Here is a 17,860-nt window from a genome sequence, read left to right as displayed (position 1 = left end):
GTCCTTTTGTCAGTCTTCTTGTGACGTCTCTGCCAGAGTAGTCTGCTTTTTGCGTAATGTCAATAATAACAATGTAACAAGCAAGTCTTGTAATTGGGGTTTTGGTTTGGCCCTGTGGTGCGGCTTAGTTTTGGAGCGTTGGCTGTAGGTTTTTGTGTGGCCCTGTGGTGCGGCTTAGTTTTGGAGCGTCGGCTGTAGGTTTTTGTGTGGCCCTGTGGTGCGGCTTAGTTTTGGAGCGTCGGCTCTAGGTTTTTGTGTGGCCCTGTGGTGCGGCTTAGTTTTGGAGCGTCGGCTCTAGGTTTTTGTGTGGCCCTGTGGTGCGGCTTAGTTTTGGAGCGTCAGCTCTAGGTTTTTGTGTGGCCCTGTGGTGCGGCTTAGTTTTGGAGCGTCGGCTCTAGGTTTTTGTGCGGCCCTGTGGTGCGGCTTAGTTTTGGAGCGTCGGCTCTAGGTTTTTGTGTGGCAATGTGGTGCGGCTTAGTTTTGGAGCGTCGGCTCTAGGTTTTTGTGTGGCCCTGTGGTGCGGCTTAGTTTTGGAGCGTCGGCTCAGGAAAGGTTTTTGTGCGGCCATGTGTCGGGGCCTGGATAGGACCGTCGGCTCTAGGTTTTTCTGGGCCTTGTGTCGTGGAGCTAGAGGCGAACATAACATAGGCGATATATTACTACTTGTATAGACGATATATTACTACTTGTATAGACGATATATTACTTCTTGTATAGACGACTATTACTATACGCAGTAACCGTGTATACTTAGTTATGGCGAATGAAAATGAATTTGAGAAATTGATCACTACAGCCGCTATATTACTATAGTCGCCAACCTTATAGGCGATACGTACTGTACTTGAAATAGTTGTCAAAAGCCCAGAAAGTCGTTATTCAAGCAGTAAATACGACCTCGGGGCACTAAAATCATGTCGCTATTCGTGAATTGTCGTTATTCAGATAGGAGTCGTTATTCAGATAGGAGTCGTTATTCAGATAGGAGTCGTTATTCAGATAGGAGTCGTTATTCAGATAGGAGTCGTTATTCAGATAGGAGTCGTTATTCAGATAGGAGTCGTTATTCAGATAGGAGTCGTTATTCAGATAGGAGTCGTTATTCAGATAGGAGTCGTTATTCAGATAGGAGTCGTTATTCAGATAGGAGTCGTTATTCAGATAGGAGTCGTTATTCAGATAGGAGTCGTTATTCAGATAGGAGTCGTTATTCAGATAGGAGTCGTTATTCAGATAGGAGTCGTTATTCAGATAGGAGTCGTTATTCAGATAGGAGTCGTTATTCAGATAGGAGTCGTTATTCAGATAGGAGTCGTTATTCAGATAGGAGTCGTTATTCAGATAGGAGTCGTTATTCAGATAGGAGTCGTTATTCAGATAGGAGTCGTTATTCAGATAGGAGTCGTTATTCAGAAGTTAAAAGTACACAGTTAGATGGGACTTTGCTCTGGGTAATACGGGTAATTCTGCTCTGGGTATGGTTATTCTGCTCTGGGTATGGTAATTCTGCTCTGGGTAATACGGGTAATTCTGCTCTGGGTATGGTTATTCTGTCGTTATTCGCGAATTGTCGTTATATCCGCAGTTGTTATTAGCGAAGTTGACTGTAGCTGGCACACACATCATTGCACGCGGACAGGCGCGCGCGCGCACACACGCACACACCTGTCCTGTCCTGTCGACACACACACACACACACACACACACACATACACACCAGTGCACGCCCGTGCACACATACACACACACGAGCGCGGGCACACAAACACCAGTGCACTTGCATACGCACAAATACACCACTGCACGCGTGCACCACACACACACACACACACACACACACACACACACACACACACACACACACACACACACACACACACACACACGCATAAATTACAATAAGTCCCAGCATACATTCTGAGGAAACCGGCAGGCTACATTTATAGAAAGCCATCTCCCATTTGTAACTCGAAATTATTATATCTAAGAAATTAAATCTCTTACCTGGCGAGCTATGTTGAGAAATGTCACTGACAAAAGACAGGCGCAAGTTTCATCTTCGCAACCTTGTGACATTGACCAGTGACCCTCCAATCCTCCTTCTGGATTCTAGACGGTGCTGTTGGCGGCTGCATTTCACCTTCCCTTTGCCACCACCGCGACTCCTTGTGTCACAACCACTCGCTCACCGCGCAAACTGTTCATGTCTTGTGCAGCGACGTTCGGAACTGGTCGCCGGGAAGAATGATGCACAAACCTTTCTTCCATCAGCTTGGCAGCTTCCCCATGTTTCTGCTAAACGTTCTGGTCGGTGTTCACAAACAAGACAGCTATCACGATTCAGTAGACATCAGCTATTCACAGTGATCACCGCAGCGTACCGGAAGGTCCAGTAAGGAGATATGTCGCTTGGTATCGATCTCCCTTACGACCTTAGAATAGTTAGATCGTTATAGGGTCGTTGATTTAGGCCCAGAATCGTTAACTCTCCAATAGCGATACCTACTGTGCTACAACGAGAGAACTTGGAAGCTCAGGGCTCTATGCTATGCTTTTTTGCCTAGCTCATCATGCATGTTATTGTATTGCAAAAAGTTTCCATCTGTTCGAATAAAATGCATGATGAGCTAGGCAAAAAAGCATAGCGTAGGGCCCTGAGCGAAAGAAATAAACTTTCTCTTTGCATTCGAGGGTAATACGACACCGTCTGCCACCTTGATGACCTAGGCCAAAAAAGCATAGGGATGTTATAAATTTTTAGTTTCTTCTACTTCCTCCGCTTCATCAAAATTGTCGCAGTTTGACTAGTGACTTGTCACTTGTTACTGACAACTCCATAAGCTAAACCATTCAAAACTTATTACACAGTATGATAGTCTAAAGACTAGAGTAACGTTCCAGGACAGTTGGACTGAGAGTTTTCATGCAGAGATGAAGTCCTCGTCGTCGCTGATGTCAATGGACGCAAAAATATCGTTCCGAAATATTTCAAGGAAGGTTGAAAGTTGGTCGCGCCTAATCTCAAACGCTTTGACTTTCTCCACAGGACAAGAGCTGCTATGCTTGTCGTCTGCTAGCTCTGGATGATTTCTACTTCACCACCAACGAAGTCTAGTAAGAATACACAATCGTTGCGAGGTCGGTTGATTACCGTCGGCGGAATCACCTCGATCTTGAAATGAACTTTTATTAGCCGTGGCATGCCCATTTATTTTAGTTGTGTGGTCACAGCTCATGCAGGTAAGTGTACTATCGCGTCCAGCGCGCCCTCTTTTTCAGCATCACTGGTACGGCACCTGCGCGTGCATCACTAGCACTACGTGTAGAGTCTACACGGCTCTTGCAGGAACAATCATTGTACTGAGTGTCTCAGCCAGAGCGACAATTTTTATCGCTGTTGCATGCATTTAGTTTGACCCCTCGATGTTTCTCCAAGCACTGCTACTTGTTCCACGAAGTCATTCTCCCCCCAGCTAAGGTAAAACAGTGATGAGGCTTGAGTGAATGGCCATAAGCACGAGAAATGTGCAGGCTGCAACGCCTGACTGATCTCAGCAAGTCGAAATTACCATCGCAGCAACATCAGCGAAGAAATTGCGTCTAGTTCAAAAATGTCAGCTTCCAATAACAAAAAAATAGAACTTTGCCGTCACCCTACACTGATGACTATCGCCTATGTCCGATTCCTTGCCTCTGGTACGAGTGCTGGTGAGTAAACACCCCATTATATATCAAAAGTCAAACTGCGACAAGTTCGATGACGTGGAGGAAGTATCGCTGTATTTTTTCAGGACATAACCTAGGATTCGAACCCGCACTATCGCCCTGCATGCATTCCCCGATACACTTCGCATACATACTCATTCTTCCAAGTTGTTTCATGTTATGATCTTGCATTTGAAAGCCCTATTTGAATATTGTGGCTAGCTGTCTTTGATAGCGGTACGGGACAGGTACGGGATAGCACCAGGCATGCCGACGGCCCAAAAACAAGGCATGGAATTAAAGCTGTGTGGACCCTGGCAGCGCCAGACGTTACTGAAGTAACGTCTTTTGCATAGCTACGGGAATAACGTCGAATCAATGGCAGGCGCGTAGCGCCGTATCTCAATTTCGCAAACAAAGTAGCTACAGTTTGCCGTACCATGTCCGCGAAAAACCCAAAACAGGCTGAGAGTCCCGTCGTGAGCACAAGAGTGCATTACTGCATTGTACTCAAACGCGCATGTGGAGCAGCGCAGTGTGAAACAGGGAGCCGGAGTAGCATGTACAATTACATACTGGTGGTTTACTGCTCCCTGGTGTGAAGTGACTACACTGTGCGATTGATGTTCCAACTTGCTGCTTCCTGCCATTCGAGGAAAAGAAGCATGTTTGTTTGCAAGTCAAGATGTCGAAGCCTTCAGCAAAATGTTTGTAAGAAGCAGCTGATAGTACATGTTGTTCAAGATCAAAGGAAAATGATGTATAGACTGCTGAATCAGACTCGCTGAATTCTCTCTTGTGCAGTTCACCGCAAAAATTCCAATTAAGATGAGCTGGCTGAGCCAGTATCCTTGACTGGAAAAATGAAAAATAGGGTGAATTGTGTACACTATGGCGCGTCGCATGACCCTTCTTAAGCACCCTGAATAGGACTACGTTACGTCCCTGAGTGGTATATAGTGCTTTTGCGTCAAGGAAGGTAAATTAGGTTCGTGATTTGTTAAAAAAGAGGGGGGGGGGGGTGGAAGGCGATTTCACTTTCTGGCACTTGCCTCAGAGACTAAACTGGGACGTTGTTGGCGTTGCCGAGACCTGGCTGGATAACACAATCTCGGATGGGAAAATTTGTATTCCCGGCTACAGTGTTGTTCGCTGTGACCGGTCAGATCGCCAGGGTGGGGGCACATGCCTCTACTACAGGACATCACTCCCAGTTACCTATCGTTCGGATCTGCATCATAGTCACCTGGAGGCTACCTGGACAGCTATTGGTGGAAGGCACACCAGCACCTCGTCCGGTTGGGCTGCCTCTATCGCCCGCCGAATGCAACTGCTGATTTCTGGGGCCACCTGGACACAGTCCTCCGCAATACTGCTACAATCACACCATCAATGACACTGGTGGGTGACTTTAACATCGATCTTGCTCAATGCATGGCTATTCTCCCTCACCAGCGCTTCTGGGACCTGATCGGATCATACGGGCTCCGCAACTACGTCCAGTCTGCCACACGAGCCACACCCCGATGTCCCGATGGAATACTGCTGGATTTAGTGATCTCCACTATGGGTACTATAAGTCATTGTAAAGTTGTACCCGGCACGATCAGTGATCACTTCCTTGTGCCTGCAAGCCTGTCTCTACCCTCCTCGCAACACCCGCGCAGTGGAAATCGGTGCGCCTGCTGCAACTGTAGACAAGATGTGGAATAGCTGGCATGCCAAGTTTATGTCGGTTCTCGAAAGTCACGCTCCCCTGCATGAAGTCAGAATATCCATGCGGAGGACTCCCCGCCATGGTCCAACCGTGATCTATTCCAACTGAACATGCGCAAGAATAGACTTCACCGAAAGTGGCTACGAGATAAAACCAAGGTGCATCGACATGAGAAGTACAAGAGAGCCCGTGCAGAAGCCTCAAATGCTTACCGGCGAAAACACAATCAGTACTTCCAACAGCAGGGTCGTGATCACTCCTCCAACCCACGGATGAAGTGGTCCATGATCAACTCTGTCACTGGCTGTTCTCGTCAACACTAATAGCCAATGTGCGACATCACAGAAGTCTCGGACATCTTCCACAGCATTGTACGTGATCCGTCCCGTCTGGCACAGCTCCAAACTCAATGCTGACCTCCCAGTCAGCCACCTCAGGTGAGGTCAAGAACCTCCTGGAACGGATAAATCCCTGCAAAGCCAGAGGCAGTGATGGGATCCCTAGGTGTCTGCTACGCGCTTGTGTTAATCTGTTGGCTCCATTAATTTCAGTGCTCTTCAGCTCATCGTGGAGGCATGGTGTGGTCCCTCTGGCTTTCAAGCATGTAGTAGGCGCTCTCATGGCCAGCAATCGAGGACATCTGGGAGTTGTAATTTTGTACTCCTCCGGTGTGATTTTTGGCGTGCTGGGCCAAGCACAAGGAAGCCACCTGTCAAATATATGAAGAAAACGGTTGTTGTTTGATCCTTTGGTGTAATCTTTGTAGCTAGTCGAAGCAAGTTGCTGTTTGGAGCAGAAACGCTGAAATTGACTATTTTCTGCATGTACTCATGCATGTACTCATGTACTCAGGCATGCAGTCTCACTCGTATTTTAGCTCTTTTTCTGGAATGGATGCTGCTCTGCGCCCCTTGGTGAACATTTCCTGCGCTCGTGGAGCAGCTGAAAAGGACCACTGGTATGTCTGGTTCCTGGTTTGAAAGTGGAGAGTCGACTTTTGTGTCTTGAAAAAGGAGTAGAGAGTGATAAAGGTACGTCTGTAGCTTATTTTTAGTGCTCCTCGTACATTTTTGATCGTGATAGAAATTCTCAGACCAAAGTCGTTGGATGATGGCCGATCAGTTTTCTTGTGGATATTTTAGTTGTTTCGTCTCGTATCTATGTCAGTATCGTGATGGTCACCGAGGGTGATTTTCTTCCTCTGGGCTTCGTTCGGCCGACTTTGCTTCGTCCTCGTTGAAAAGTGATGCTGAAAAAAGGTCGATTCGCAAAATTATGTTAATTTTGAATGTACGTGATGACATGCGATTGCTGGCTATGCTTTAAAGCTGGCGATCCATCAGTGGCTGCAAACTATCGTCCTGTGTTACTACTACTGTGTCGCTACTCGTCAGGCGAAATTACTGGTCAGTCGGCGACACGCATTTTTCACAAAAATTTGCGTTTCACCTGCTGGGAGAGTATGCGTGTACTCGAGTCTCATCCTGAGCACGTTTTTTTCTTCTTTTTTTCAGCTCCAGTATAGCTGTATTTTTCATTGCAAAGCCGTCCTCGATTGTTGTGTTCGTTGTTCAAACGAAGTGGACATTCAATCATGAAGGCAGAGGACATAGGAGCCTGATTGGAGTTTCTCGTGGCATAGGACGGCCACACAGAGACACTTGGGGATTTTCTGAATAAAAAATACCGTACGCACGATGCTGAGATCAATTTGCGCGATATCAAATTGTTTGTGATCTACCACATCGAGCAGAACGGGATCCGAACACAAGATTACCGACGGTTAGGCTGCCGACCTGACTGGACAAATGGTCCCTGGCTTCACCAGACGCCAGAAGTCGGACACCATGTCCTTTGCCGCGACGTCCATCTCCAAAAAGAACTCCATCTTCGTCGTGAAAAGGCTTGAAATACTCAATATTCAACCGAGATTCGCGGTCTCACCCTTTCTCAGATCGAATCATTTTTTGTTGTAGCAGTTGCAGGGCAGATCCCCGCCACTACTTCAACAGAAGATGGCTCCAAAGCATGCCTGGAACAAGCCATATCGAGGTTGCAAGCCACCCCTCTCAGCACTTTTTTTGAAGAAATTCGAAATTTCAATGGTGGAAGATATACTATGAAGAGAATTTCAAAAAGTATGTTTCGCGGAGCGATCGCCCAACCTACGTCATTCAAACTTTGCAGGATGGTTCAGACGTACATGCTAGGCATGGAACCACAGAAGATGATATCATAGCTGACACACAGAGTCACACACACACCAGATTGGTGTGCACAGATACTAAATTAGTGGACGTCGTCATCTTCTTCCCACTGATCTCAAATGTACTATGACGTGCTATTTCGCCTGACGACTGATCGCGTCCAAACTACTTGAGAAGATAGCCAAGATGGACAACCACAAGGAAGCCTTCTGCCAAAAAGTGAAGAAAATGGTTGTTGTTTGATCCTTTGGTGTAATCTTGGTAGCTAGTTGAAGCTAGTTGCTGTTTGGAGCAGAAACACTGAAATTTTCTATTTTGTGCATGTACTCATGAATGTACTCACGTACTCAGGCATGCAGTCTCACTCGCATTTTAGCTCTTTTTCTGGAATGGATGCTTCTCTGCGCCCCTTGGTGAACATTACCTGCGCTCGTGGAGCAGCTGAAAAGGACCACTGGTATGTCTGGTTCCTGGTTTGAAAGTGGAGAGTCGACTTTTGTGTCTTGAAAAAGGAGTAGAGAGAAATTTTGATGTATGACATGGGGGGGGGGGGGGGTAGGTTGCCATTTGAAAGTATGGAGAACGAACGCGGTCAAAAGTATGCTTTTCAGCGCAAACAATTTTCGCTATCTCGATCGTGTCCTCGCTCAGTTTTGCTGCTTGTAGTGAAGATGTAGCTTGTTCCAGGTAATGTCGACGTCTTTTAGATGTGGTGGACGCTTGGAGAGATCAGCTGTGGCGATATCATCGCGGAATGCGACCCGAAATTGTATGGCTGATCCTATCGCAGTACTCGCCCTCCAAACAGGAGCGAGAGGGAGGGCAGTGATGGCCTAAAATAGTCAAGGCAGGCGTAATTCACCAGCTAGCGACTGCTTCTTGTCTTCTCTTTCACTTACCGTACGCTGGATGTGAGTAGATGAAGAAAAATATTGATTTTGAATCTGACACAATAATTCGAAATTTGCAATTTTGAAGCAATTGTTTTGCCTCAAATATGTGACAATTTGACCATATCCCTGGCATGTTGTTGCTCTTCATGCACTGAGACAACGCTTGTGAGGCTGTTTTGTCCCTATGTTCCCAGTACATGGGCACAAACTAATTTTCATCCTATTTGCTTGTGAAACCCTGGTTGGTCAGGAATATGCACAATTGGCGCGTATCTTTGGTATTCCACCTATGGCCTTCATATACTACTACATGCTGTACCAATATCCATGCTTACCTGGGTGCGGTGAGACACATGGAGTGAGGAAACCACAACTTGCATATACAAAAGTTATCTAAATGTCATACCATGGTTGTTTCTTTGGTTGCGATAGCCCCTTACATACAGCCGATGGCTGGCACATAAAGGGTTAAGCTTGCCTCCATCCCCTACACCCTGCAATGAATGCTCTGTCCCTGTCCACACACACACCATCATGTATTTCTCTCTTCGTGCTTTTGCACCTACATGTATGAACTCTTTGTGTTCCCTCTGTTGACGCTGCAAAATTGCTTATCATGTCTCCCGTGCTATGTTACATAGCAATTTGTTCTTCGCTGCTACCCCCAACCAAACGTTGATGCGCCCACCACGCAAAACTAATCCATCTCCCCCGATGCCCTTAACCTCACTACTTCCCTCGCTTTATCTCTGTATGTCTCTCTCTCTCTCTCTCTCTCTCTCTCTCTCTCCCGCTTTGAAATTCGCTTCTATAGAACTGGGCACCATTGCCCGTTTGGCCTTGCGAAGTAAAATAAAAATCAACACTAACAACAACTTCATAGTGAAGAAAAAAGGACCAAGAAACTACAAGTTACGATATAATGTCCACTAACACCACCAGTTACAAAACAATCAGCTCATGCGATAACATTGCACGACACTGACCGACGGTACTGACGTTCTACAACTAACTGGCTAACAGCTCTAGCACATCTTGGATGCGCACTCCAACAGCCTTCCAACTTGGAAGGTTCTAAGTTATAGAAATAACATGAGGAGGGGAAGGTGAGCGCAGCCAAGACAACTGAGCACGAGCTGAAAGTCACAGCTGTGAAGGACGTCGGCGGATGTTCATGCATGTTGATGACGATACTGGCACTATTATCGCACGAGCTGATTGTTTAGTAACTGGTGGTGTTAGTGGACATTATAGCGTAACTTGTAGTTTTTTGGTCCTTTTTTCTTTACTATAAATTTACTCTTGGCTCTCCATCCGAGTCCAACAATAACAATTTTTGGGATGTTTAGTGGTGTTAAAATTTGAAGGACACTATCACCATCTTTCAAGATTTGGGGGATACTTAAAGATCAGCCGCTAGGATTAGAAGTAGGGTTCGAAGAGCTATTATTACAACCTGCACGATTTGGGGGATATTTGGAGATCAGCTGGTCGATTTAGAAGTAGGCCCTTGAAAATTAGGATCAGGAGACCCAAATTAATTTCTCTGGGCTTACCTGATCCAAGACCATTCTGCCAATTTCCGTGTTTCTTGCTGCTGTTGAGGCAGGCCCCGCACAGCCATGCTACACTGGAATCTATTGGCCAAAATCAAAATGAAGAACAACAACTAGGATTTCTCTAGGCTTACCTGATGATCCAAGACCATTCTGCCAATTTCTGTGTTTCTTGCTGCTGTTGAGGCAGGCACTGGAATCTATTGGCCAAAATCAAAATGAAGAACAACAACTAGGCAATCACACATAATCACCGTGGCTGGAAGTAGCCCGAAAACACCACAAGTATTCTAAATTGATTGATGGCCCCTGAGAGATGGTACAACCTGGAGAGTAGACGGCTCCAGTTGCCCAAGCCATTCCCCTCAGCCAACACTGCAACAGCACAATCATACAATGTCATGTACAGTCATGTTGGCTGTCAGTCGCGTGCCCCGTATGGGTTCCTGGGTGCCCAGAACCCCCCTTTTTTCGCTCAAAATGCAGGATTTTGCTTCATTTTTCGAAACATTTTCCAGGGGGGACACCCCGGAACCCCCCCCCCCCCCCCCCTTGAAGGGCACTGGCGCACGCGCCTGGTTGTCCCTTACTGTACAACTAAATACTTACTAATAGTAATACCCCCATACAAGTCATGTACTCAGTACATGTATGATTGTATCCTCCATACTTCTCTAGCATACAACTAATACTTACAAGCAAGAAACTGCCGGTATGCTGGTTCACCTACACTGTACAGGGTACTACTACTAGTACTTCCAAAGCTACACTACAGTCAGTGGTGGAGCATGGTTGAAAACGGCTGTCGGAGTGGCAGCCCACTCAGCTCCAGTGCAGCAAGGCAAGGCCAAGGCCAGGCTGCAGGACGAGCAACTACGGACAGTACAGTGTAAGGATTCAAAGGAAAGCGAGTTCTTTCTCCAGAATAGCGAAATGCTAAAATGGGATTTGAATGCTGCCGTTGGCGGAGTCGCGCCTTGAATTACGCCGAAAGACATTAGTTAGTTTCCAAATTAGGTTTCGCCAAGCATTTGACAACCCAAGTCATACGGATATAGATAATGGGAAGATCATTACTCTAACTACTCTCACCTTCGCACAGCGGTTGTCATCAGAGGGTGAGGTAGCTAAATAGGGTTCTTGTATCCCTATCCAGTTCACCTTTTCGCCGTCTTGTCTCTTCATCGATCTACGTCGTTTCCTCCCAAATAGCAGAAAGAGTCGCAACCACGTACGTATGGCTCCGATTCAAGCAAATAAACTCGCAACTTCTTTTATAGGGTTAGGTCTGGTCCCCAGTGGCTAGAAAGATCCTGCAACGAAATGTCACAGTGCCTGGGCTTCGGCCCGAGTACGCTGTGTGGAGGGCGCTGCGTGGAGTGGCTCGACCGGAGTCAATCCACATCAACGCAGAAATATTGAAGGTTTACCACCAGGGCCTGGCCATGTGCCGAGTGAATCCCCAATTAGTTCCCAAGCCACCACGAAGCATTCAGAAAGTGACAGAGTATCATCGCTCGAAGTCAGCCATTGAATGACATTCCTCGCTAGCCCAAACTTTCTGACGAATTGGCCTCTTCCCAACGAAATAGCAATAAGTAACGTTAGTTATACTGAGTTGAGTCAGCACAGCTGCGCATGCTGTTCGTATTATCTGGCGAGGATTTGCTTCGGCTGTTTTTTGTAGAGCCAGCGGGGTACAGTCTCAACGAACGTGCGGAGTACCGTCGAGCAGGTCTCATGACCTGAGCTCATGCTCCTCGGCCTCCAGTAATACTAATAATAATGTAAGCCTGAAAATGTCGGAAGCAACGACGGGGTTACGTGCGCACTCGACTCGTGCCGTCGTGGGTACCCGTCTCCTCTCGACTCTAGCTCTGCGAATAATGTGCCTACATAGTGAGCATGCAGCTAGCTTAGCCTTCGCAGGCTTCGGCGAGCCGATGTCGATGAGGGAAGGCTTGATTCATTCTCCTCAAATAATGCAAACGACGTTACGTCGACTCGATCCACTCACGAGCCCACCTGCCTGCCATGGCATGGGACCATACTCCATAGCCTAGAATAGGCTAGATATAGACGGACCATGCTTGAGAAACGTGACTCGACTGCATGCCGCGTACGTGAAGCTGTTTGGCCAGCATGCAGAGTCTATGTGGTGCGGACCGTCACCGAGTGCGACCTGCTGCCTGTGCGACAACTGATATCGACGTGTGAACTGAGTGTACTGATTATGCGTTACAGTCATAATCCATTTGCCGAACTGCCGACAAGAGTACAATTGAATCATCTTATTCTTCCCACCACACAGCAACAGCGGGACACACTGGAGAGAATTCAACGCCGTGCTATATACGCGTCTGCCGTCGGATTCCCCTCTTTGCACCAGTTCACCACAGTTCCCTCCTCCATCATGCAAAGCTCCCCATCCTTAGCTTACGACTCCTTGTTAAAGGGGCACTCCGGCTTCATTTTCGACGCCGAGTTTTCGATGCCAAGACGAAGGTAGGTGAAAGAGAAGACACCTCGAACAAGAACGAGTCTCCAGAAGCGATCGAGTCGAGCAGGAAGACGACTTTTGAATTTCGGCCGAGCGAGCGCTGATGACGTAATGAGGGATTAGCTTGCCAGTGGAAATGCATCTGCGCACATACATTTCACACACTTTTTGGCCAATTTTCAATCGAAGAAGAGGTTGTTTGCTATGTTCTCCCAACGCCGTGAGCGATCCCGTCTTCTATACCCTTCCAGGTACCCTGAAGGTCCTCCAGAGGAGAATTTATCTCCATCAAAGCGTTGTTGATCCGCTAAATTCGTCTCGAGACATATTCACCCAGTGCAGTGCTGATAAATGTAGAAGTTGAATCTGTGATAATTGTCGACGATGGAGAGAGAGGCTGATAGCCGCTGTCGCAGGGAGAGTGAAGCTGCTGGAAGTAACAACAGGGAGCCCGTTTGTATCACCTGAACAACCAGACTTCAAAGCAGCTTGACCAAATCGGAGGGTGCCTCGTTGCTTATCGTGAATATTACACCGACATGAATTACTACAAGTATACTGGTGAGTTTTTATCTTGTTTTGTTCGTATGCTAGTACCCTGGCCTGGAGTTCTCGTTAGCAAATTCCTATTCCCTGGCGTTTTCTAAACATTCCGTGTAGGACTGAATACGTGATCAAGTATTCCGATTTGGGTAAATGTGGAATTTGGACATGTATTTTATTAAAAAAATTCTTTTCCAAATAGAGCGTTTGTAGAGAAATGGTTGCCCAAATACAACAAAATTTATTCTGCAGTTCTACAACTAACTTGTACTGAAATCCAGTCGAAGTAAAAATGATTCTTCATGACAGTTGGGGTCAATGAAATCTGATCCAGGCATAACGAATGGTGACGCCTGCCACCCCGGGAACGAATGCCTATTTGGTGGGGGATACCAAAGTACTCGAAAGTAGTGCGTGTTTCGATGTGGCATGGAAGTTTTATATGATCTCTGGTCAATGCAACATACAATAGCCATCATGAATTGCAGGCCTCGAACGCAACTCCGACCAGAATTGGCAGTTCCCTAAGTTAGATGCTTCATAATTCCATGGCCCCAGCTGTAGTTATAGAGGGTTTTTTGCACATTATTCTTATAGTCGATAGGTTTATACTGATGGCCACAAACAACGGCAGTTCAAACTTCACTGATGTGTTCATGAGCTGAGAGATTTCTCTGCACTATTTCTGTTGTGCACACAGGTTTGGCCAATATGCATTGACCGTATTGGGTATGTTACCTGCTCTGAGAAGGGAATCGCTGGAGCCACAGTCCAACTATACAGGCTTTCAAGAAACAGAGAGGAGCCATCTTTGCAAGCTGATACCTGATGTATACCGACAGAATTCTCACGAGATACCTTACAGACTACGCCTGGTGTATACTTCATAGTACTCCTTCGACTACTGTCTAGAATCAAGTCGACTGAAGCAAGTTCAAACAACTCTGGCTTCAAACGAGCCGTCGATTAGACAAACAAAACATTCTCTCATATACTAGAGCACTCTGACAACTCACGACCTATTCCTAACGATTGCCACCGCTTATAAATATGTAGAGTACTGATTGGAATGTGCTCACAATCTCAACAATCCAGTGCTATAATTATTTGAACTATGTGTTCCTTCCATAAATGTTGTATCCACATATAATCCACAGTGCTGCAAAGTTTCAGAGTTCTCAGGGTATCAAACAAAATTATTTCAAATACAGTGAAAGAGTTCGTGGACATTATAGCGTAACTTGTAGTTCCCTGGTCCTTTTCTTTGCTATAAATTAATCCTTTGCTCTCTAGCCACCGGCGAGTCCAACAGTGAAATTGTTAGTTCATATTTATGTGGGTATGGGGGGGGGGGGGGGTGAACATATTTCTATATAAGGGACCTGCAACTGTAATACCACAGTACAGTAGATAGCAAATATGTAGAAAACAGAAATGCATGTTCCCATCATTGTACATGGACGGGCGCAGCAGGCCGAAGCTATCAGCCAGAACAGGATTTACAATCGCCTAGAGATACTTGAGCTATTCCAGTATTCTCCGTGAGCTGTCCCATTCCACAATGGTTCATGCCACCATTATTTCTGGTAGTATCCATGTGCATAATTCCAAGAACATCTCGGATTCTTCAACAACTTGTGCCACGGCAAAAGACAACGCTTGACTCGGTCACTGGGGCTGTCAAACTTCACATCACAAATGAACTTCAATTTCTCATCTGGTTCAAGTATATGTACTGCCATGACTTGACCATGCTTCATCCACAGCTGGGCGAAGATTGTGGCGTTGAATTCCATAGCGCACCTTCTTGCTGCCATGCAGGAATATGTTGAGAGAAGTGAACATATTTTTACTAAAAAAACAACAGCCACTGAAGAGGATAGCATTAGCAATAGCCTTGGGTGAATTTCCTGCAGGTACACGTTGTTGGTAGGTCTACTGGTCGGTCTCCGTATCGTCAAGTTCAGAAATCACCTGTACTACACATCTTGTAGAAGGGATCCTGATCGAAAAATTTTCTGATTTATAAAATTCACTAAACTGAGGGCGAGACAAATAGTCAGTACTCCCCGATTCCGTCTAGCTGCTTTGATCAAGTGATGCTAACAAGCTCCCCGTTGTTACTTCCAGCAGCTTCACTTTCCCTGCGACAGCGCTATCAACCTTTCTGTCCATCGTCGACAATTATCACAGATTCAACATTCCACATTTGTCAGCACTGCACTGGGTGAATATGTCTCGAGACGAATTTAGCGGATCAACAACGCTTTGATGGAGATAAATTCTCCTCTGGAGGACCTTCAGGGTACCTGGAAGGGTATAGAAGACGGGATTGCTCACGACGTTGAGAGAACATAGAAAACAACCTCCTCTTCGATTGAAAATTGGCCAAAAAGTATGTGAAATGTATGTGCGCAGATGCATTTCCACTGGCAAGCTAATCCCTCATTACGTCATCAGCGCTCGCTCGGCCGAAATTCAAAAGTCGTCTTCCTGCTCGACTCGATCGCTTCTGGAGACTCGTTCTTGTTCGAGGGGTCTTCTCTTTCACCAACCTTCGTCTTGGCATCGAAAACTCGGCGTCGAAAATGAAGCCGGAGTGCCCCTTTAAACAAGTCCTACTAGCATGGGACATCCACCACCCAACCTCCCCACCACACCTGCAAACAACCACATCTTGCACCACAACGTCAACACCAACCATACGCCCTTCGACAGACAAGGACCTACTCCATCGGACACGCACACACAAACAGGCACCGAGATTCCCCCGTCAACAGTGCCCTCACCCTCTACAACTCACTCCCTATCGACATCACAGCCCAACCTCGTAGAAATTCTTTCCGAAACAATGCATCCAGTCTTCTTTTGAGCAGTACCTGTTCCTGCCCCGCGCATCCCCCTGGTTTCTGATATCTCGAACGTGTACTTAAAGGGGAAGTCCGGTGAAAAATTTAAATTTCACAGTCCGTAGAGTTCGGGTCGCTGAGTCGAATGGTCTTTGTCCGAGGAGGCTGCGGCTTATGGTTCGTCAGATACGCCCAATCGAACATGTGCGAATTTGAGCGCGCATCACCCAGATCCAGGTGATGACGTCACAGCGTGCAGCCAGGTAGCCACACCATCTAGTTGTGTACAAAAATGGCCATATTCGGAGCGCGTTCGATTGGGGAACCGTTTGTCGCAGCTTCTTCGGACCAAGACCATTCGATTCAGTGTTACAAACACTACGTACCCTGTGATTTTCAGCTCGGTAACCCTGGAGGTTATACCGTATTATAGCCGTTTCCGAGTTGGACTTTTCCGTCAGCCTCTACCGTCTACGCGCTCTGCGCTGCGTGCACTGGTGCATGCAGTGCGTGCAGTGTGTTATCTAGCTGTAGTGCGGTCAACAAACTCATCACAGACGGAACTACTCCCGCACTGCCGTGCTGGGGTAGTATATACAAGACTCGAGTCACAACTGACACAAGACTCAGAAAACTAGTCAACACACGGACTTGTCATGTACTACACTCGTATCAGTCGTATTGTTCAGTCATGTAGTCAGAGAACGTGCGTTTCTCCTTGCCGGTGCCGGTGGTTGTGCTTTGAGAAAGAAAATTTTAGTTTTCCGCACCCGCCTCATTATTTTATGTTACAGCGATGAGTGCACAACCGTGACAAGTGACAAAACAGCGAACAGCTCCCGGACCTAGAACTTTCAGATTCCATAGCGTTGCGAGCGAAGAGTCGTGCCCGTGGTTCAAAGAGCCTGCACTGTTCTCCAATTGAGTAGTCCGAAATATTCCAAGTTCGCACCAAAACATCACCATGTGGCAGGCTACTGGAGTCTAAGCGAATCTAATCGGTATGGAACAACATTTAGAGCACTCGCATCACTCTTCTCCATTTTGGCGACCCTGCTCTCCAGCGATCTGATCAGCCTCGTCTGCAATAGCTGCTGCTTCTTCATCAGTCGGAAACTCAGTAGCGCTCACTCTTGACCGGCCCGCGTGGCCATTTCTTCAGCTGCCGAGGTTCTCAGCCCCAGACCGAACTCATGAAGGTCAGCCATGGCTGCATCCTCACTCTCACAAGGAGTTACAGGTCTTCGGGGTCGCTTGCACCAAACTATCAGTCGCCAAATCATTTGAAATAGCACTGACACTATTGCTTTCAGTTTCACGCACTCCTTTTGACCTAGCTGCACGCTATGACGTTGCAGAGGGTGTGGCGCGGCCGCATGACGTCATGGCGCAGCCCCCGAAACTCAGTTTTTCAAACGGAAATATCTCGAGAACGCTTTGTCGGAGACACGTGGGACCAACACCATTCGACTCAGCGCCCGAAACTCTACCGACCCTGAAATTTAAATTTTTCACCGGACTTCCCCTTTAACTATCTCGATCACCCCTGCTAACGTCATTGCCCCCGCTTGTTTTTCATGATCCATCGCTTCTTGCCTCCCTAGCTGTTTCTGGCTAGTACCAGTTCTATCGCACTTATCAATCATCTCTATTGGCGTCACGCCATCGTGGAATAAAAGAGTAATAATAATTATTAGTTAGAGAGTACATCCGGAAGGCATTTTGTGCAGGTGTGCAAGACCAAAATTAATAATAGTAATGACACGGTGATTTTCATGGAACGCCAAGTTTGTTTGTTTATTGCAGAACAAATCAGTTGGAAAATAAAATAATAAAAATGTATTTTATCCCAGCACTACTACTGTAGGTCTGCAGTGCACAGACTAGTAA

The 17,860-nt window shown here is 46.7% G+C and overlaps 1 protein-coding gene and 1 long non-coding RNA gene across 5 annotated transcripts in view; one reads left to right on the top strand and one right to left on the bottom strand.

Annotated features, from left to right (window-relative positions):
• Window positions 1-11,959, bottom strand: part of LOC135808736 (early growth response protein 1-A-like) — a 30,525-nt gene extending 18,566 nt beyond the window's left edge. The window contains exons 1-3 of one of the 4 annotated variants that reach the window (XM_065321963.1): window positions 11,171-11,231; window positions 10,213-10,278; window positions 2,005-2,304 (exon numbers count right to left, since the gene is read on the bottom strand). Coding sequence is in view for 1 of the 4 variants with exons in the window: in XM_065321961.1 (XP_065178033.1) it covers window positions 10,213-10,278; window positions 11,171-11,263 (159 nt within the window). In the remaining 3 variants the exon portion in view is untranslated. Of the gene's footprint in view, window positions 1-2,004; window positions 2,305-10,212; window positions 10,279-11,170 lie in introns of those variants that run through there. The other 3 variants (XM_065321961.1, XM_065321962.1, XM_065321964.1) reach the window with 3 other exon arrangements.
• A 465-nt stretch (window positions 11,960-12,424) lies between these two features.
• Window positions 12,425-14,331, top strand: LOC135808735 (uncharacterized). The gene is made up of 2 exons (XR_010552113.1): window positions 12,425-13,139; window positions 13,822-14,331. It is a non-coding gene; the product is annotated as an uncharacterized LOC135808735 (long non-coding RNA).
• The last annotated feature ends 3,529 nt before the right edge of the window (window positions 14,332-17,860 follow it).

Source organism: Sycon ciliatum, chromosome 2 (assembly GCF_964019385.1).
Source record: "Sycon ciliatum chromosome 2, ocSycCili1.1, whole genome shotgun sequence".
NCBI classification, from domain to species: domain Eukaryota; kingdom Metazoa; phylum Porifera; class Calcarea; order Leucosolenida; family Sycettidae; genus Sycon; species Sycon ciliatum.
This window is presented reverse-complemented; position numbering and strand designations above follow the sequence as displayed.